The sequence below is a fragment of the Aedes albopictus genome, chromosome 2 (assembly GCF_035046485.1).
Source record: "Aedes albopictus strain Foshan chromosome 2, AalbF5, whole genome shotgun sequence".
In the NCBI taxonomy this organism is placed as follows: domain Eukaryota; kingdom Metazoa; phylum Arthropoda; class Insecta; order Diptera; family Culicidae; genus Aedes; species Aedes albopictus.
Window position 1 is genome coordinate 70578462 of NC_085137.1, and position 22236 is coordinate 70600697.

Here is a 22236-nt window from a genome sequence, read left to right on the forward strand (position 1 = left end):
CCTCTGGAATTCCTCTGGAAATTCCTCTGGAAATTCCTCTGGAGTTCCTCTGGAAATTCCTCTTGACATTTAGCCGGGAATTTATCTGCGAATATCACCAGTAGAGGAAATGATGATGCAATCGCTCGCCCACTGATTTTAGACCGAATATACCACTGCATCTCGGCCAGAGTTGGAACATTGTGATACGTTTGTCTTAGTTTGCCGATTTGTGGGTGGTAGATTACATGATATGCTGACGGTTTGTATGGTGAAAAAAGGAGAGCGTGGTTTGGCTCCTTAATGACGTTAAATGAAATCGTTTAACGAGATAAAAGAACGAAACGTGGTAGGTTTTGTGATTACTACACTCAGTATTTTGTGATAAATCCGATACCTAGATTATAACAAATCCTTTAGATTTAAGCCGTTGAATGACTGCGAATACTCAGGACTCAAGAAAACTAAGAATCAGCTAGATACCGAACGATCCATTATCATCATCGATGGAATCTAAACAACCGGGGCGTTCTTTCCCTAATTCGTGTACCTTTAATCAGTACAATCAGAACAAAACGGCCACAATTATGATAGGTGCTGCCGCACGATGGCACAAGTAACAGCGTGAATGTCCCCCAACAGCAGCAAATGTTGTCTCAACGCTAGATAGCAAGCTCTCTGATAACTCTCCACGAGATAGTTGCTGTAACAGCCCAGAACATCCCCGACGCTCGTTCCGAGAATCCGCCCACGCCACCGCACCGCCGACGGCCAGTTTAATCTGCTGTAACATGCGATAGGAAATAGCTTTTACATCGATCCACTACTCCCTTGCCTTTCCCCACTTCCAGCCTTGTGGGTAGTGGTTGAACAGCAAACGCAACCCTATCTAATCCTAATAATGGGTGCTCCTGTGGACAGGCGGCAGTGGACACGTGTGGTGAAGGTGATAAAGGCCATTCGGGATCAACCATCCATAACAGGTGGTGCGCTAGCTTCCAACTGCTGCCGGCCTCGCCGCCGGTGTGATGGTCAGCAGACCAGAGGAGAAGAAAGGCTTCATCTCTCTTTTGTATCCTCTTTGTGTGCCTGCTCGGGAGATCCCAAGAAGAATGCGTATAGACACCGACACCATTGCCCACCATCAGCCACTAGTGGAAAGCAAACGATAATCACTGACCACCGACGACGACGTCGCCCATGAAGAAAAGGAAGCAACTTCCAGTTAAAGTTTCCTTCGTCCGCTCTGCTGCCAGTCAGGGTTCAGGATAATAGCGCACCTTCCACACGGCGTGGCGGTGCTGGTGCTGCTGGCCCGAAGGATGAATAGCGCAGCATGAAACTAAAACGGAGACAAAACACATTTTGCTGGGCAAGGATCATTTTTCACCTTCTATTTCTGCTGGCGCGCCGGCTGGCTGCTCCTTTGGATGCCCTCTGCTGGCTCTATCTCTGATTGCTCCTCTCTCGCCAGGAATCCTAGCTTCCTCCATGTTGTAGGACGACACTGAACTGGCAGGATCAACGGATGGGGAATCGCTTTAATAATGGTTTAATAAAAATGGAAAGAAGGTAATCTACTGCGTTACAGCTAAACAGAAGAATGGCGTATAGTCAGCATGGACGACATCTACCAGAAGATTCGCACAACTATCCAACACAAAGTCTGCATACATGTAGGCGTGGGAGGAAAAGTCCAAACCCGCCATCAGCGTCGTCGTCGTCGGTGGGTAGCGAAGATAAGACACGGCGTGTGTATGGGAAAGGTTTATAACAAAAAAATAGGCATCGTCAAATTTTTCGCTATTCAAAAATAGAGGCTTTCAGCTTTCATTTGCACGCTCCCTCAAAAAAATCCACCGAGGGATCTCGAACAACTTTTTCAGAATACTGTTTTTCCCCATACAAAATGAACGGTTCCAAATTAATCCCTATTTCTACTTAACAAACGTAGCCAATTTTTGTATGAAAAAGTTCCCCCGATGGAATATTTCGATGTTGGGCTTGAATGAAAGCTAGAAGCGTCAACTTTCACGTAACGTAAAAATTAGCGATGCCTATTTTTTTGTAATAAATTTCTTCTACCAGACACACCGTGAAGAAGGACTACTTTTTTTCTTCCTTTTCGGTGATGGTAGGTATGTGAATGTGCGCCTCGTTTGGTCGAATAAAAATGGCAATAATACTGCGCTGCCTAATCTTACTCGTTCATTTCTAGCCAGCCAGTAGCTCTGCTCCAGAGTAGTAGTGCTTCCCGAGCAGGAATGAATAACTGCCACATAACTAGAGCATAACAAAGTCAGGTATCATACCAAGACAAGGTATTGGTCGGTTGTCCAGGTATTGAAAATAACTTGTTTTGGTATTTTGTAGGTATTGATACAATACCTCAACGAGTTATTGTTTTGGTGTTGAGGACTGCTTGAGGTATTATTAAATTATGGAAAAATCACTATTTGTATGGAAATATCGCCGATTATTATTTAGGTATTGCCATACCTGATATCATTATTCACGCGTTATGCACAGAATACACACCAGTTATTATTTTAGGTATTTTACCTCTTATGCAGGGCTACTTAATAACTTATTCAGGTTGTAGGTATTCGGTTTTCCATACCTGTGTTAGTTATTCTTCAGCTATTTTCTCCTGCTCGGGTTGCGAGCGAAAGCGGCAGTCTGTGACTTGAGGTTCCAAGCTAAGCTCTCGCCACCGCCGCGCCGCGCCGTTGTTGAAGGTGGATGTGTTTCTTTTGCAGTCAGTACCCTGGCCAGTACCTAGTACACATAGTGGAAGATATCATAAATCTTGCCGCTGTTAGAGCCACATGACACCTATCGGACGGTTTGAGAAATGTTCGGGGTTTGCGCTTCTTCGCTTTCGCGAGCAGAAGCGAATGGTTACATTTCGGCTAAGGTCACACGACTAGCTGTGACCTCGTAGACTAGGGATTGTCTGTTTTCGGAACATCGTTGGCAAGTTAGATTGGCAATTTAAAAAAAAATACAGATATAAAAAATGTATAAAATTATTATTTTGTTGAACTTCTGTTGAATCAGGTACTGAAAATTCGATATATTTTATTTGAGAAGCATCCCCTTAAAAAATGCCTTGTGAAATTGCTTAAGAAGCTTTTAGAGGGAAACCTGGTGAAATTCTGGTATGTTTTTCTCTATTGGTTCATCAATAGATTCAATCGTACAGTTGATTTCCAACAACAGAAATATTTTTTTTGAACATCTAAATTTCTGGGGGAATTTCAAGAAGAATAATCGAATGAACGGTTGAATAGGGCCCTAAATTTAAAATTTGTTTCCTGATTTTTCGTATAACATAATAAAGCATGTTATTCTGATTGCAACAGCAATTTTTCCGAACATAAATTATGGCAGGATAGATAATAAACCCAAACATAGTTCTTGTTTGACATTTGAGGTCAACCTTGACGTTTCGAAAGTGGAACGGCGGGTTGCAAAATACATCACATTGATTCACTTTTGACAACAAGTCTTCTTATTTGACATACACCGTAAAACAAATTTAACCCGAAATTGAGTGCTAAACAAGGAGTGTTGGAATTCCTGGTGAAATCTGTATTTCACTAACTGGTAGAGTTCTCAAAGGAATTCCCAATGGAATTCTCGAAGGTATTCCCAGAGACATTCTTGGAAGAATTCCCGGGCGAGTTCCAGCTGGAATTTCCGGAGGTATTTCTGGTGCAATTTCTAATACTTTGATGAATTTCTTGAAAAAAAAATCGCAGGAAACTCCTGTCGGATTTCAAATAAGGATTCCTAGTGGAATTTCCTGGAGGAATTCGTAGATAAGAAGAAATACCAAAAGGAATTATTGGTGAAATTTTTGGCGGAATTTCCAGAAGAATTCCTAGTGATCCTGAGAAAATCGTGGAAAAGAAAACATTCATGAGGGGCTCTATCCCATTTGGCATAATGACCATTTGGCTAACAAATATTATGCACATTCTTACCAAGAAGGTTGTTCTTCGTATCATGCCAAACGGCATTATGCCAAATGGCCATTACGCCAAATGGCCTTCATGCCAAGTGGTATTATGCCAAACGGCATTATGCCAAATGGGTTAGAGCCGGAGAAATTAGTGGCGAAATTCCATCAAGAATTCCGCTGGAAATTTCCAAGAAATTCATGGTGGAATTCCTTGAAGGCTGAGGCTTACTGAGGAATTAATTTTAATAGTCCTTGTGAAATCATCTGAGCAATTCATATTTGAGTTCCCTAAAGAATTCCTTTTAGAATTTCCTGATAAATTCCTGTTTGAATTAACTGAGAAATTCCTAAAGGAATTCCCTGAGGAATACCATATGGAGATCTATGGGGAACTTGCTTAGGAATTCCCAGAGAAATTTTTTTGATATTCTCAATGTTCCCTGATGATTTTCTTCCCTGAGGAATTCCTGGTGATGATCCCTGTAAAATTCCCTGAAGAATTCTTTGATGAGTTTTTCAAATTCACTGGGGAATTCGGTTTGAAATTCTCTTTGGAATTCCCTGAATAATTCTTTTTGGAATTCCAGAGGAATCGAATTTTGAGTTCCCTTACGTAATCCTTTTGGGATTCCCTGACGAATTCCTGGTGAAATTCTCTGAGGAATTTCTTTCTGTGTTCTCCGACAAATTCCATTCGGAATTACCTGGGGAATTCCTAGAAGAATTCCTGGTGGCAATCCCTGGAGAATTCCTGATGGAATTCTCTGAGGAATTTCTGTTATAGTTGGCTGAGAAATTCCTGGTAGAATTCACAGAGGAACTTGGTGGAAGACCTTTAAGATTTGTGGTAGAATTTTTGAGATCCCTAACAAATTTCTCTTGGAATTCCTTAAGGAATTCCTAATGAAATTCTCTGAGGGATTTCTAGTAAAGTTCACTGAGAAATTCTTGGTGGAATTCCCAAAGGAACACCTTTGGAAATTCCATAACGAATTCATTTTGGAATTCCCAGAGGAAATCCTGGTCGCATTCTCTAAGAAATTTCTGGTAAAGTTCCCTGCGAAATTACTGGTGGAATTCCCAGAGCCTGGTGGAGTTTCTTGAAGAATTTCTGGCGCTATTCTCTGAAGAATTCCTGGTTGAATTCCCTGAGGAATTCTTGGAGGAATTCTCTGAGAAATTCCTGGTAAAATCCCCTGAAAAATTCCTGGTGTAATTCCCTGAGAAAAACCTGGTGAAATTCTCTGAGGAATCTCTGGAAAAGTTCCCTGAGAAATTCCTTGCGAAATTCCAAAGGAACTCCTGATCAATTCCCTTTGGAATGCCTTGAGTGATTCCTTTCAGAGTTTCATGACGAATTCGTTTTGGAATTTTCTGAGAAAATCCTGGTAGAATTCTCTAAGGGATTTCTGGTTAAGTTTCCCGAGAAATTTCTGGTGGAAGTTCCAAAGCAACTCCTTATCAATTTCCTGAGCTATTCCTTTTTGAGCTCCAGCCGAATTCCCTTTGGAATACCCAAAGGAAATCTTGGTGGAATTCTCTGAGTAATTCTTCGTTAAGTTTCCCGAGAAATTACTTATGGAATTCCCAGAGGAATGCATGGTGGAATTTCTTGAGGAATTCTCGGTGGAATTCCTGAGGAAATAATGATGATATTCTTTGAAGCATTCCTAATAAAGTTTCCTGAGAAATTCCTGGTTTAACTCCTAGAGGAATTCCCTGAGGAATTCCTGGTGGAATTCTCTGAGGAAAACTTTTTGGAATTTCCAAAGGAATTCGATTTGGTTTTCCATGGGGAAATCCTTTTGGAGTTCCCTTTGGAATGCTTTGAGTTATTCTATTTTCAGTTCCCTGACGAAGTTCATTTTGAATTCCCAGAGGAAATCCTGGTGGAATCCCCTGAGGAACATCTGCTGGCATCCCTTGAAGAGTTCCTGGTATAATTCCCTAGAAAGTTCCTGATAGAGCACCTACAGAAAGCCCTGGTAGAATTCCAAAAGTTTTTCTTGAACAATGCTAATTCCAGTGGATTGCCTAGAGGAGATAATGGTAGCATCCTTGTGGATTTCAACGAAGAATTCGTGATTGACTTCTCAGAGGAATTTCTGATGGATTCCTTAGAGTTACTGCTGCTGGAATTTTCAGAGAAATTATTGGTGAAATTTGTTAGAGAATTTTCTGATTAAATTCCTGAGTGGATTCCAGAAAAAAATACCGATGTCGTTCTCGAAATAAAATTTGGTGCAATGTCTGCAGGAAAGCCTGATCGGTGTCTCCTCCGGTGAAATTTCGAGTGGAATTTCTGGCCAAATTTTTTTTTTAAATAATTCCAGGATTGGTGCAAATCCTATAACATTTCATCGTTAAATTCTTGAGTAAATTTATTCCTTCCGAATGAACAGCTGACAGAATATGCCATAGTAATTCTAAAAAAAAGTCCTGAAGAAATCATTAGAGGCCCTCCTAACCCGAGCAAAGGAAAATATCAAAATAATAACAACGGAATCACAAAACCTGTTTTTGTATCTCGGTGTGTTATTATTAACTTATTAAGTCATCACCGTTCCATAACATATTCTGTTGGGCAATCTTATTTTGTTATGATCGTGCTCTTGGTATATTTTCTTTAAATTACATTTCAATAACATGTTTTGTTGTAGTACAAGTTCAGTTATTATTGTGTCATTGAGACTGTACAAATATTTGATCATTAATATTACAACATAACTAGCTTTGCAATCAAAACTACACCATTCGAGATTTTCGTTGTACACAGCATTCCGTGAGGAACTGTAAGAGAAAATATTATTTTGTCATCAGTTTCTCTTCTTACTGACATTACGTTTAAACTGTGACAGTGCCAACTTATCAGCCTTTTTGTTTTATAAGCACTTTGAAAAGTATACCTGTTTTTTTGTCCCAGTTTCAATAAGATATGAATACGAAAATAGAAAGTGTAATAGCGTGTTAGGCATTTTATGAAACATTTTGGATCAACTGGTGGAATTCAACGACGAACAACACATTTTCGACAAAATTGTAAAAAAATAAGTCATCAAGAATTCCATTGATTATTTTTTGACATTTTATTTTTATTGATTTCACTGTATCGAGCCCACTTAGATTCACTTGGATAAATGTGTCAATAAATGAGGTAATAATGTAAATAAATCTTATAAACAATGAACCACCTAATAAAGGGTTTCTAAACGACGATAGTTTTTCATCGTAAGTTGTTTAGAAAATAAACGAAAACTATTGTTTCTCTCTGTTTTCGATAATAAACCGTTTGCGACAGCAATAGCGTCCCAATTATGAAAGAAAAATTTAACAATAGATCCTATTGTTGCGTATCCCGTTGAATGCATATGGGACTTTGGAGGAGTTCCTATCCGAATCAGAAAAAAAGCAAATTTTGTTTTCGGATTGTTATCAATAACGTATTCATATCAAAATTTGTTATTGAAATATTTTAAAAATTCGCTATTATTAAGTTGTTATTGAAACTAACAAAACATGTTATTACACAGGTCTTCCAGGAACATTTTTTTGTTATAATTTTTGTTATTTTGCCGCTTATGACATACAAGTGTATAACAGGATGTGTTATGTAAATAACATAAAAATAACTCTTTCCGCTACTCAGTTATTTTTACAAAATAATACATTTTATTATGCTGTTGCTATTCCCTTCTGCTCGGGAATGGAATTCTCACGGGGAAATTCTAGTGACACTCCTTGAGGAATTCCTGAATAGATTTTTTGAAATAATTAAAGAGGAAATACTAGTTGGTGTCCTGGTGATATTCTGTAAAATCTCATTTAAGTGCTTGGAGAAATTTCTAGAAAACTAAAATACCTTTCGTCCAAATTCTGGAAGCAGATATTTTCAAATTTCTGGAAAAAATGCAAGATAATTTCCCTAAAAAATTGATTGACTTATCTTAATAGAGACTTTCAGTCTTTAATTAAAAAGTAGCTTATGCAATCCCAGAAAAAAATTCTTGAACAATCTAGTTATTGTTAATTTAAAAAAAAACACACAAAAAAAACAAGAAATTCGTAAATAAAATTTCTTATTAGTTCTCTCATTTACATCCTGTTTTATTTTTATGTCATGGTCACTGAGATTTAAAAAAAGTTTTTGAATAACTTTCCACATCCTTTCAGGTCAATTTTTTCAACGAGCTTCCGATTCAACTTCTGTAGGACTTTCTGTTCATAAATATAGCTGAGACATTTTGTTAAAAGGAACTGAATCAAAACTGGAACATTTCTTGATAAGTTTGGTGGATCTTTTGGAAATTCTAAAAAAAAAGTATACTCGATGAGAAATGCCACTGATACGTTTTTCCTTATTTCGGACTGGAATGGAAAATTGGTTGGGAAACTTCAGCAAAGGTTTCTTAAATATTTAGTAGCACAACTTTCTTTAAAGTTAAAAAAAAGGTGCGTACAGTAGTTTTCGATCTACATACAAATATTATCTCGAGAATTCATTTTTCCAAGGTAAATCTAACAAATGGTGTAGTGGTATCCCAGCAAACTGTATAAAAATGTTTGTAGAATTCTATGTATTACTCTTTATGTACTTCGAAAAACTTCTATTAAGTTTCATAAACCGTTCTTCAGTAAATCTACACTTATTTTTTCTCACTTTTTCAACATGAATGTTTTGGTTAGAAATTTAATTTTTCCAGAATTCATTTTTTTTCTAAAATATTTCCACCACGAGATCTTCCAGTAATTCAAATTTTGCCAACTTTAAATTAAATTTCACAAATATTTTCCTCAATTGTTTGATACTGTAGAGTTTTTTGCAGCAATTCTTTGAGCACGACTGGTGAGAAGATATCTCGAGACTGGCGTGAAGAGAAATATTTGAAATTTTCAAACAATATTTGTTAGGATGTTTCTTGTAGATAAATGATGACATCTTCGAGGTTTTTTGAAAAATTTTTTGAAGACTTATTTCGTAGTTTTTTGTATAATTAAAAAAAAAGTTTCAAGAAGCACATTTAAATAATTAACAAATTCTTCTTAGTGCATTTGGAAAAAACAATGTACTATTCCTTAAAGGCACGTCTTAGCAGTTTTTTTTTGATAATCTAAAGAAATAAGAAATTCGTAAACACCAAAATAAACGACTTGAAAAGTGTAATAAGTTCCTTACAAATAAGAAACAAATAGGAGTTTTTCAAGGAATTCGAAAGGAACAGAATATTTCTGGAACTATTGAAAAAATGCGCAATACGGATGGCCACACACTTACTGAAATACCGGAAAAATTCTCAAATATTTAGCCGAGAAAATCCGAAGAAATTTTGCAACGAACTTTTCCAAAAAAAAAATGTCTGAAAGGCTCCTGAGAAGCTTTTTTATATCTTTCTGCATAGTCTGGAGAGACAATTGCATTTTGAAAGTTCTTAGAAGAAGCATTTGCAAAATATTTATATAAAGCTCCCATAAAAATAAATGGTAATGATTTTTGTAAAATTTTAGAAAAAAATAAAAATCGCCATTTTTTAAGAATTTTCTCTTACAAGTTTGTGTAGCATTTTGAGTATTTTTTTCCGAACCTTCTGATAACAGAATCGATGAAGTTTTGGAAACACTGTGGACACAAAGTTCCCGTCAAACGCAAGGGAGGATTATTAGGCAAAATTACCAAAAAATAAGACTTCCGAAAAAATCCCCACAACAACCAATTGCCCGTGCGTCAAAGATTAGAAACTAAACTCATCAAACTTGTCTACTTTTATGACGAGACGACTCCTTCCTCGGGCCATCGCGCCGTCACTTTTTTTCCCTACCGCCATGCGTCATTTTTATTTCCCTCGTTAAATTATCCACTCCGGTTTCCAATCCGTGGATTGCAGCGCCAAACAGCCTTCAGCCGAAAAGTTTTATTTTCTCATTTTCCGGAGAAATGACTTCTCCCCTTCCGGTGGTGGTGGTGGCTCCATGTCGAAACCCACCTGCTTTTACCTCTGAAGCAGTAGCAGCGGCAGCAGCAGAACACATAAACAACTTCAACTTCAACCAGAGATTATCATAATTCCTCGGACGCGCAGTGAAACTGCAGTGAAATGATATCCTGCCGGTTGTTGGTGGTGTTTTTGCTGTTCCCGTTGTCAAAGTCGTTAAAAATTTGTCTCACTTTCTCTGGGTTTATGACCGACCACTGCTGACAACTGACGACGGCTGACTTTTTCTAATGGGTAGATGACAAACCATAAAGCTACACGTGCCTTATGAGGGGTCGTTAAAAACATTGCCTGGAATGTGTGACTAATCATCCACATTTTGAAAACCAAACAATCAAAGCTGCAATCATCAGAAGATTACTGAATAGAAATTGTGATTCGCCATAACAATGTTCTGCTATGTTTATGGAAATAAATAGAAAAGACGCAAACAAACAAAAAACTGAAAAAAAAATATGCAAATAAAAGCAGTAAATAATAAAAAGGAAATAAACAGAAGGTAGGTAAGAGAATAACTAAATGTAAACGTAAGTAAATAAGTAAGTATGTAAAAAACTAAAGAAGTTAGTGAGTTAGTAATTAAGAAAATGAGGAATTAAGTTAGTAAAAAAATAAGTAAAAAGGTGGGTAAGAAAACGAATAATGACCAATAAAGTAAGTGAGAATTTTTTTTTAAATTTTTGTCTATTTTTTTTTTAATTGTTGTTTCGTTAGGCCATTTTAAATATTTGTTTCACTTTTTGTCCTACCCTTCCTTGACTGGTCGAGGGAGGGGGATAAAAACCTGGCCTCTAGTTGTCGTTGGGGTGGGAGGGCAGTATCTGACCTCGAGTTGCGTCCTCAATATTCAATAGAAAAATACACCAAAGAAATGGAATGAACTCACCTCGTAATGCCTTCATGTGCGCCACCGCCATCCGCAGGATCGTCAGTTTGTCCGGCTTGCGCGCGAGGGCGCTGCACGTCGGCACCATATCCGACAGCTCGGTGATGTAGGCGGTCATTTTGTTTCGCCTCCGCCGTTCGATCTCGCAGTGGTTTTCCCGGCTGTAAGAGTAGAAGAGAACAAAAAAACGAAACAACGTTATAGAAACAGACAAACAGAGAGTGTACAGGGAAACAAGTGCGATAAAAAGGGAACAAATATTAAATGAAAGGGAGGGTATCTGAAATTGAGCAGTAAATTCGGTATATTTTCATTATGATACTGAGCTGCAATGTATTCTTATACGTGAATTACCATTAGCTTACGATTAAATATGTGCAATGGATTGCAAAAGTATTTTTGGTTTTGAATTGGCTTCGAAATGGTCTTAAATTGGTCTCAGATTAGCTATGAGGTAGCTTTTAGTTAGTTTTGAAGTTGCGATCAACTTCAGTTTGGATGTGAATGGCATTGGAATGGGCTTGGGTTAGCTTTGACGTTTCGAATCGAATTGCTTAGGATTGGCTTTGTAATGATCTTAAATTGGCATTTATTTAGCCTCGAGATTTGTTTTTAGCTGGTTTTGGGTTGAATTGTTATTAGCATTTATTCTATTGGGATTCAGTTTCGGAGTCTTCGATTGGCCTTAGATTATCTTTGCGCAGATCGTTTTCAGTAAGATTAGTCTTGGATAAGCTTTGAGTTTAAAATTTTAATTCAGTTACGATAAACTTTGTACAGAGGTACAGTGGCATTGAAATGGTCTCAAGTTTTGGTTTGAATTGCGATTTACTTCGGCTTTGTTTAAGATTGGCTATGGAAAGGTCTTGGATTGATCTCAAATAAGCTTTAAGATAGCTTTGAACTCAATTAACTCTTGGGATTCTCCACAGAATCCACTTGGGATTCTCCACAGAATCCTCTTGGGATTCTCCACAGAATCCTCTTGGGATTCTCCACAGAATCCTCTAGGGATTCTCCACAGAAACCTCTTGGGATTCTCCACAGAATCCTCTTGGGATTCTCCACAGAATCCTCTTGGGATTCTCCACAGAATCCTCTTGGAATTCTCCACAGAATCCTCTTGGGATTCTCCACAGAATCCTCTTGGGATTCTCCACAGAATCCTCTTGGGATTCTCCACAGAATCCTCATGGGATTCTCCACAGAATCCTCTTGGGATTCTCCACAGAATCCTCTTGGGATTCTCCACAGAATCCTCTTGGGATTCTCCACAGAAACCTCTTGGGATTCTCCACAGAATCCTCTTGGGATTCTCCACAGAATCCTCTTGGGATTCTCCACAGAATCCTTTGGGATTCTCCACAGAATCCTCTTGGGATTCTCCACAGAATCCTCTTGGGATTCTCCACAGAATCCTCTTGGGATTCTCCACAGAATCCTCTTGGGATTCTCCACAGAATCCTCTTGGGATTCTCCACAGAATCCTCTTGGGATTCTCCACAGAATCCTCTTGGGATTCTCCACAGAATCCTCTTGGGATTCTCCACAGAATCCTCTTGGGATTCTCCACAGAATCCTCTTGGGATTCTCCACAGAATCCTCTTAGGATTCTCCACAGAATCCTCTTGGGATTCTCCACAGAATCCTCTTGGGATTCTCCACAGAATCCTCTTGGGATTCTCCACAGAATCCTCTTGGGATTCTCCACAGAATCCTCTTGGGATTCTCCACAGAATCCTCTTGGGATTCTCCACAGAATCCTCTTGGGATTCTCCACAGAATCCTCTTGGGATTCTCCACAGAATCCTCTTGGGATTCTCCACAGAATCCTCTTGGGATTCTCCACAGAATCCTCTTGGGATTCTCCACAGAATCCTCTTGGGATTCTCCACAGAATCCTCTTGGGATTCTCCACAGAATCCTCTTGGGATTCTCCACAGAATCCTCTTGGGATTCTCCACAGAATCCTATTGGGATTCTCCACAGAATCCTCTTGGGATTATCCACAGAATCCTCTTGGGATTCTCCACAGAATCTTCTTGGGATTCTGCACAGAATCCTCTTGGAATTCTCCACAGAATCCTCTTGGGATTCTCCACAGAATCCTCTTGGGATTCTCCACAGAATCCTCTTGGGATTCTCCACAGAATCCTCTTGGGATTCTCCACAGAATCCTCTTGGGATTCTCCACAGAATCCTCTTGGGATTCTCCACAGAATCCTCTTGGGATTCTCCACAGAATCCTCTTGGGATTCTCCACAGAATCCTCTTGGGATTCTCCACAGAATCCTATTGGGATTCTCCACAGAATCCTCTTGGGATTCTCCACAGAATCCTCTTGGGATTCTCCACAGAATCTTCTTGGGATTCTGCACAGAATCCTCTTGGAATTCTCCACAGAATCCTCTTGGGATTGTCCACAGAATCCTCTTGGGATTCTCCACAGAATCCTCTTGGGATTCTCCACAGAATCCTCTTGGGATTCTCCACAGAATCCTCTTGGGATTCTCCACAGAATCCTCTTGGGATTCTCCACAGAATCCTCTTGGGATTCTCCACAGAATCCTCTTGGGATTCTCCACAGAATCCTCTTGGGATTCTCCACAGAATCCTCTTGGGATTCTCCACAGAATCCTCTTGGGATTCTCCACAGAATCCTCTTGGGATTCTCCACAGAATCCTCTTGGGATTCTCCACAGAATCCTCTTGGGATTCTCCACAGAATCCTCTTGGGATTCTCCACAGAATCCTCTTGGGATTCTCCACAGAATCCTCTTGGGATTCTGCACAGAATTCTCTTGGGATTCTGCACAGAATTCTCTTGGGATTCTCCACAGAATCCTCTTGGGATTCTCCACAGAATCCTCTTGGGATTCTCCACAGAATCCTCTTGGGATTCTCCACAGAATCCTCTTGGGATTCTCCACAGAATCCTCTTGGGATTCTCCACAGAATCCTCTTGGGATTCTCCACAGAATCCTCTTGGGATTCTCTACAGAATCCTCTTGGGATTCTCTACAGAATCCTCTTGGGATTCTCCACAGAATCTTCTTAGGATTCTCCACAGAATCCTCGTAGGATTCTCCACAGAATCCTCTTAGGATTCTCCACACAATTCTCTTGGGATTCTCCACAGAATTCTCTTGGGATTCTCCACAGAATCCTCTTGGGATTCTCCACAGAATCCTCTTGGGATTCTCCACAGAATCCTCTTGTGATTCTCTACAGAATGCTCTTGAGGTTCTCCACAGAGTCCTCTTGGGATTCTCCGGTTTTGCATTTTTAAGGCCTTGGATTGAACTTTATCGGCTAGCATTAAAGTTCCAAATTCTTCAATCGATTGGTTTGAAATGGTCTTGAAGTGGCATAGAACGCGCCTCGAGCTGTCTCTTATTATATTGAAGTGTTATTGGCATTCGCCTTGATTTGGATTGACTTTTGAGGGAAGTTTCAGTTGGCTTTGAATTGGTTTTGGAATGGTCTTGAATTTATCTTAGAATAGCTTTGAGTTAGCTTTGCATTTAGTAGCGATTGATCTCGATTGAGATGTGTGATAGTATTGGACAGATCTTGGATAAGCATTGAGTGGACTTTCAGCAGAGCGTTCATGATTAATAAAATTTCTAATCATGATTAATCATTGATGATTAAAATTCTAATTTCGGTGATTATGGATTATGATTAATGATTAATTTGATTTTTAGGATGATTAAAGATTATGATTAATGATTAAAATTGTTTTTATCTGTGATTATTGATTATGATTATTGATTAAAAACGGCTCATTGATTAAAAATCATGATTAATCATGATTAATCAATCACAAAAACTTTAAATGATTTAAAGGTATTTGATGCTAAAAATATTTTTGAAGTTTCAAAAGTAAAAGTTACTTTGTCTGGGAGATTTTTGAAAAAAGAATCACACTTAGAACAGCATTTGGACCAATTCTAGTTGGATCAAATTTTTTATATGATGAATCATTTTTTGGTGATGAATGATTAATGATTGATTAATTATTTTTTCTTATGATTATGATTACTGATTAATGATTAAATTGCGAAATCAGTGTGATTAAGATTAATGATTAATGATTAAATAAGAAATTTTAGTGATTATGATTAATGATTTTTGATTAATCTTAATTATTAATCATTAATCATGATTAAATTTATGATTAATCATTAACGCTCTGACTTTCAGTCGGTTTTGTATTGAATTGTAATTCGCTTTAGTTTAGTTCAGGATTTGCTTTAGTATCATCGTGGATTCGCCTTCAACTAGCTTCTGATTAGTCTTAGGTTGAATTTCATTAGGTGTGATTTAGTTGTTTATGAGCTTTGGTCATGAAAAAGCCTTGAATTAGCTGTGAGTTGACTCTTAAATGAGCTATTTTTGTTTACATATGAATGGTAATGGATTGATCTTAGCTGAGCTTTAAGTAAGTTCTTAGTTGGGTTTAGGTTGAACTGAGAGTAGCTCCGTATTTTTTTCTTGCATCGAAGCTCCACATCCTCTGATCGAATTGGTTCTGGATTGGCTTTGGAATGGTCTTGGATTGGATTAGAATTACCGTCGAGTTGACTTTCAACAGGTTCTGAATTTAATTATAATTAACATTTGTTTTATATCAAACTGACGTTGGAATAGTCTTCGATTGGTTTTCGTTTGGCTTTAAATGGGCTTTCAGTTTTTTTTTGGACTAAATTGCGATGAACTACAGTTTGGTTTCAGATTGGCTTTATAATAGTCTTGAATTGGCCTCAGAATACCGTTAAGTTAATATAGGGTGCAATTTCGTTAGCTTCGGTTTAGTTTTTTTGGGACTATGTGTAGTTCTAGTTTAGCCTTAGTTAAGCGTTTTGAGTTGTCCTTCAGTTAATTTTGGAATTATTGATATTGGATTAATTGCAATAGGATTCGTTTCACATTGGCTACAAAATAGTCTTGAATTGGACTTGGAATCCCAAGTAACATGTTTTAGTTAAATGGATTAGAAGAGGTTCTTAGAACCATCATAAAACCAAAATAAACTGTTCACAAAACCTCTACAAGACTAATTGGTCACCAAGTATTACTTGGGATGGTACTGGATTGGCCATAGATTAGTTTTTGGCTGGTTTCAGTTGATTTTGGATTATATTGCCATAAGCCTTGGTTTAGATTTGGATTGGTTCCGGAATTGCTTTGGATTGGCATTAGATTGCCTTTGAATTGGATTGTAAATTGATTCTTATTTGGCCTAGAATTGAAAATAGAAGGGCTTTGGATTAGTTCAAGGTTGGCTTTGAAAAGTATTCGAAAATAATAAGTTGATTGATTTTGACTTATCATTGCATCGGTTTTTCAATGACATTAGTATAGCGTTTTGTAAGTGATTTTCCAATTGGCTTTATTTTGGATTCGATTTGGTTTTAATTGGTATAGGATTGATCTTGAATAGGCTTTGAGTTGGTTTAAACCAACTTCAGGTCTTGAACTTGCATTTCGTTGACCTAGGATACTCCTTGAAATGGTTTAAGAAAAGATTTGCATAGGCTTCAGATTGGCTTTAAATTGCCTTTGTTTGACCTCACACTAGTCTTAGATAGGCCCCAGATAAGCTTGGATTGATTCAATCCAAACACGGGATTGTTTTTAAAAAGACTTCAACTAGTCAACTTGTTTTAGAGTGGTTTTAAATTGGTTCTGGATTGGCATTGGAATTGAATTCAATTATAGGCCTAGAAGGTTTTATTATGGCATTGTTGCATGGAACATAGAAAATCCCCACTTTTCCAGCTGGTATCACCCGTTCCACCTAGAGAAATCGTTCGAAATCGATGAAGTCGAACTGACACCGCCTGATTGCCATTTCCCACTCACCCTCACGCACACACACACACATCTCCTAATTAACCGGCATAACTCAATAATTTCCGTATCGGAGATTGCGTGTCACACCTTTCCGATGATGGGCGAATCGTAATCGTTTATTAATTCATACGCCCTGGAGCCCTCTCTCTCTTTGGGTACCTAGTGCGGACTGCGGAGTGGCCAACGAGCAATCGACTGCAATCGCTCCACAACAGTACCACATATGAATACTGACTGCAGACTGCAACAACAGCGATTATAAGTTTCACGTTTTGATTGGACGAATGACTGCAAAATCGCTTTTCCCCACTTCACCTCATTTCCCAGTGCCTGTGCTCGAGAAGTGGAAAAACAACTCCGGAGTTTTGCTGCTCGACAGAAAGACAATAAGCATCGATGACGACTATCGGTTTGCCGCACGCGGGAGGTATGCCACATATATTTTTATGTGGAATCAATCCTTTTCGTCGGCGGCGGTGCCGGCATTTTTTTTTTTCGTTCAGGTTTTGATTCGGTTTTATTGACGGTGGTACACATTGTGGGAAGAGTGGTCAAATTTCTGAGGTACTTTTTGCTTAAAACCATGGTAAAACCCCGTTGAGTCTTCAATGCATCTTAATCAAGTTACAGAGATGATGCCCAAGTGACATTTTATAGTCAAATAGACTAGAACCCAACAAACATTTTTGCTGTACAATAGTGAAACAAACCAGTCTTAAGCAAACTTCAGCCTAAGAAACTGTTGTTCAGCTACTTCTGTTCCTTGGGAAGTTCTTAATACCGTCAAAAAATCAAAATAAAAGGTATTAGGTTTTATAACGGTTGTCAAAACCTCTACAAGACTAATTGACTATCAAAATGTGGCTTGGAGGCTATACACGAGTTTGTATGATTCAATCATTCCTAGTTAAAATAATAAACAAAAATCTCTTTGCATATATTGATAACCGATTTAAGATTTATGAAGGTTTTAAGGTAGTCTTAAGGCCTTAATCTGGTCAAAACAACCGAAATAATACTTGATTGTAACAAAGGATGAATTATATGTGTTGAACAAACCCTTTACCATGCAATTCGGACCAACTTCACGCATACTGAGGACTACCACCTCTGAAATTCTACAATTATCATGGGAAGAAATAGCGCAGAACGTATAAGATAAATAATTCTGGTCTTTTTACGTAATTCGGGATTGATTTCCTTGCAAATTATTTTGAGATATCTAAGAAATAAAATCAAATACAAATTTATAGAAATACACCTCTGTATTTCCACAAATATCACAGAAGAAAACAGCACAGTTAAGAAAGGATTCTCCGACAAAATTTTGTCCATCTCATCATCATTCAACACACTGTGCCTCCCCTCCGGCCTGGGCTTCCTTTCAAATCGTTCCGCAATAAAGAAAAATAAAGTAAAATAACAATAATAATAATTGTTATTATTATTATCATTATTATTACCGATACACTGCGGTCTTTTTGATACTGTTTCTTCGAGCGGCCTGGTCGATCCTTGTCCTACTCCTCTTCCTCCTTCTCGGGTCGCGATTACGTCATTCCTGGGGCCCATATTTTTTCCCACATAAGCTCACCAGTCACACAACAACTCCAACTTTTCCCATATTGCTCTCTGAGTCGGTCTGCCAGCTTGCCCGACCAACCCGCCTGTACTTGGTTTCCTCTCTTATTTTTTACGATTATGAATTCCTCTATATTTATGATTCATTTCTTACTCTGTTGGGCGTACCGATCCGACCGTTCCACCACCGATTTGTTGGACGGTATGCCATGAATCGATCCGGGATTCAATTTATCGATGGCTGGCTCCTCTTGGAGGAACCCAGGGAAATAATGATGACGATGACGACGACCAAGATGCCCTTTTGAACCTGGCTCCGCTGCTAGTGAGGTTCTTCCGATTGATCTTCCGGATTGGGCCGATCTGTTGACTGCGGGATCGCGAGACAAGATCCAACGTCGAAGAAATTACGCTCAATTTGGGGGCCCATTATGGGCCCAAAGGGCAGTCAATCGGGCTGAACTTGAGCTGAGTGGGAAATCATGATGTTCACACATTTGCTGGGACCTCCATCGGCGATTGTGAAGTTGGGCGGATTAAAAGTGACGGGAATGAGTGACCTTTGACAGCGGAGAAATTTTCTGCAGGAAGCTTCTGGTGTGAATTTATTGTTAAAACCGATGAAAAAGCTATTCTAAGGCCTATTTAAAACCATTCCAATGCCAAATTTAAATCAAAGCTAATCGAAAACCAAACAAAATTTTGCCAATCTTAAATTAATTCATAAGACAGTGAAAAGCCAGTTTTAAAGCTGATCGAAATCCAATCCGTTACTGAATAATTCTATACAGGGCAACCATAAAACCTTATCAAAGCAAGTCTACAGTCATTCCAAATTCATGTCAAATCAAACCCAAATCCGATCTAAAACTAATTTGGAGTCAATCCATCACTAACCAAACTAGTTTAGAACCAATCTTAAGCCAGTTTAAAACCATTCTAGGTCCAATTCGATGCTAATATATGTACTGTAAAGTACCAATGCAAGGTGATTTAAAGCCACTTCAGGGCTAATTCAATTTGAGTCGGAAGTCAATCCAAAACCACTTTTAACCTCATAAAACAATCTCAATCCTGTTGATCCTTTATCAAACTAAACAATTGTCAACCTTATTAAAACGATTTTAAACCAATGCAAAGCCAATCCAATCCCATGAAATAGTTAAGCTAATGCCAATCCAGGGCCAAACCAAAACCTATTTGAAGCTAAGCAAACCGATTTTAGATTAGCGGTACACAATCAATCCTTAGCTGATTAGTTGCCTATCCAAGAATAAATACACATCCAGTTCATCCCTAACTAAGCTAACTAAGAACCAATATGAAGCCAGTTTAAAACCATTCCAGAGCCAATTCAAAGCAAATCTTTGTACAGTAAATAACCAATACAAGTTAATTAAAAGCCAATCAGGGCTAATCCAATGCCAATCCAAAATCAATTCAAAACCACATTCAACCTTATTAAAACAATCTTGAATCTATATGAAACCAATTCAAAGTTACAACATGGGTAATCTAATGCTAATTCAGGGTCAATTCAAAGCCTTTTTGAAGCTTACAAAACCAATCTTAGCTTGATGGTACACAATCAATTCCAAACTGAACCGTTGCTAATCCAAGAATCAATACAAATCCAGTTCATCCCTAACCAAATAAATTTAGAACTAATATAAACCCAATTTTGAAACCATTCCAAAGCCAGTTTATAGCTTACCTATGTACAACTTTGTGGAGTTTATGTCACCGTCGAACCACACTGGTGGTGATCGATTGATGCAGTAAATATCTGATGATGGCTGAAGTTGAGTAGGCCGAAACGTTATGTATAATCGAGTTTTAGTGTGTGTTTTCACCGAAAATAATCAATAATCGTAATATATATATTACCTATGTACAGTTAAGTACCAATGCAAGTCATTTCATGCCTAATCCAACGCATATCCAAAACTACTTTAAACCATATTAAAACAATCATAAACCAATACGAAGCCAATCAAAAGTAACAACATGGGTAATCTAAAGCCGATTCAGGGCCAAACCAAATCCAATTTATTGCTTAGCAAATCGATACAGCTTCACTACACAATCAATCTCAAGCAAGTCTGTTGCCAATCCAAGATTAAATTGAAAGTCAGCTCAAAGCCATTTTAGAACTAATTCAAAGTCGGTCCGAAGCAAATCAAAACCACTTGGAACCTTTTTGAACGATTCTTAAACGGTAAATCAATTCTTCTTGGTAAATCAAAGCCAATCCAATAGACAACACTATACTAAACCAACCTTATGACACTATACTAATCCAACCTTATAACACAGTCCAATTTTTTTACAGCTATTTCAAGGCTAACTTAGAGCCAATTTAAGGCCAGTTCAAAACAAACGCAAAGCTAGTTCCATATGGCTATTTAGCCAATCATCACCAAATATAGTTCAGATCAAAGCAACATTTTTAAGTCAAATAGACTTGAAGAGGTTCTTAGATCTATCATAAAACCAAAATGAAATGTATTAGGTTTTATAAAGGTTCTCAAAATCCCAACAAGACTAATTGGTCATAGAAATGCTACTTGGGGAGTCATACATACTTAAAAAGAGCAGAAAAACGAAAGTGTGTAGCAATAATAAAACCAGTTCAATGCCTTTTGGTTTTATCACAGAGAAAACCCCACATTTTTCGCCATTGAATGGAATTTTCAGATCCCTACTTTGTTGTAACCATCCCCGACCCGAGAGCCCCAAATAATCGAGTCGCAAGTAATCGCCGACGACGACCCGGGACTCGGTACGGCACCAAGCGCGGCGTGAATTGACTTTACACCACCGTACCGTGTGGAATTTGCCCGCGCAACTCCGCGAAGAAGATGATCCAAATCAAGAACGAAGGAAAATTAACAACAAGCAAGTTCAACGGGTTTCGAAGGGGGTGCACCACTTTTTTCGGCCTTCCTTGCCTTGAAGAAGTTGTAGTAATAACCAATAAGTTTCGCTTCCATCCAGTCAGTGCAATGGCAATGGCCATGTCCAGACGGCGACCCTTGGTGATCACAAATCTGGGAAGAAGAAGCACTGGACGGAGTCGATGCGCCGCCGCGAGTACGTCCTACCTAGTGAGCGGTGCGGGTAAATTTATTGTATTTGCCCGGAGGCAGCTCGTGCTCATAATGCCGTGAGAATTTTGCTGCTTATGTGCAGCAGGCTGTTAAAATACGATAAGAAAATGGAAAGAAGAGTCGGAGAAGTGTATGTGTACTGAACAGGCAGCCAGCGAGCGCACTGATCAGGACAGGGTCAGAGTTCACCTGGGTGACCACGAAGCGATGACCGTGCGTTTAGTGGATTGGTAGGTGGAATAAGATCACTTCATTGTGATGGCTTTCTTCTCTTATTTATAAAGTTAAAACTTTGCATGATTCTTTGTAGTTTTTCTCATTAATTATTATTTTGAAGCTATCTCTCAAATTTTATTTTCAATTTTTAACTTTTTAATTCCTATCTTCAATGTTATAGCTTCTGTCTTTTATTCTTCAAATCTTCTGTCTTTTTTCTTCTACCTTCTAAGTTTTCTCTTCTGTTTCCTCTTTGACACCTTTTCTTCCTCTTCTTACAACTTTTCATCATTCAAAGTTTCTATCTTCTTATCTTCCAGTTATGCTTCGTATCTACATTTCCACTTATTTTTCAATCGCCCTATCCTCTTGTCTTTCTATCTTCCTATCTTCTTACCATCCTGGCTTGCTATCTTCTAATTCGAGTTATTATTACATTCTTGTTTTCCAAACATACTACCCTCCTAATCTTAATGGCTTCCTATCTTCGTTTCATCCCGGCCTTCTATCTCCCTATCCTTCTGTCTTTTTATCATATCATCCTATCTTCTTAAACATCTGTTTTCCTATCTTCCTGTTCCCTATCTATTTATCTTCCTATCCTAATACCTTCATGTCTTCTTGTCTTTCTATCTTCTTATCACCCTTTCA

At 38.3% G+C, this 22236-nt stretch overlaps 1 protein-coding gene across 9 annotated transcripts in view; it reads right to left on the reverse strand.

Moving 5' to 3' along the window:
- The window catches only part of LOC109423958 (aryl hydrocarbon receptor nuclear translocator homolog), a 747249-nt gene that overhangs the window by 246100 nt on the left and 478913 nt on the right, over positions 1 to 22236 (reverse strand). For all 9 annotated transcript variants that reach the window (XM_062849869.1, XM_062849867.1, XM_062849868.1 and 6 more), the window contains exon 4: positions 10820 to 10980. In XM_062849869.1, the coding sequence (XP_062705853.1) occupies positions 10820 to 10980 (161 nt within the window). The remainder of the gene's footprint in view (positions 1 to 10819; positions 10981 to 22236) is intronic.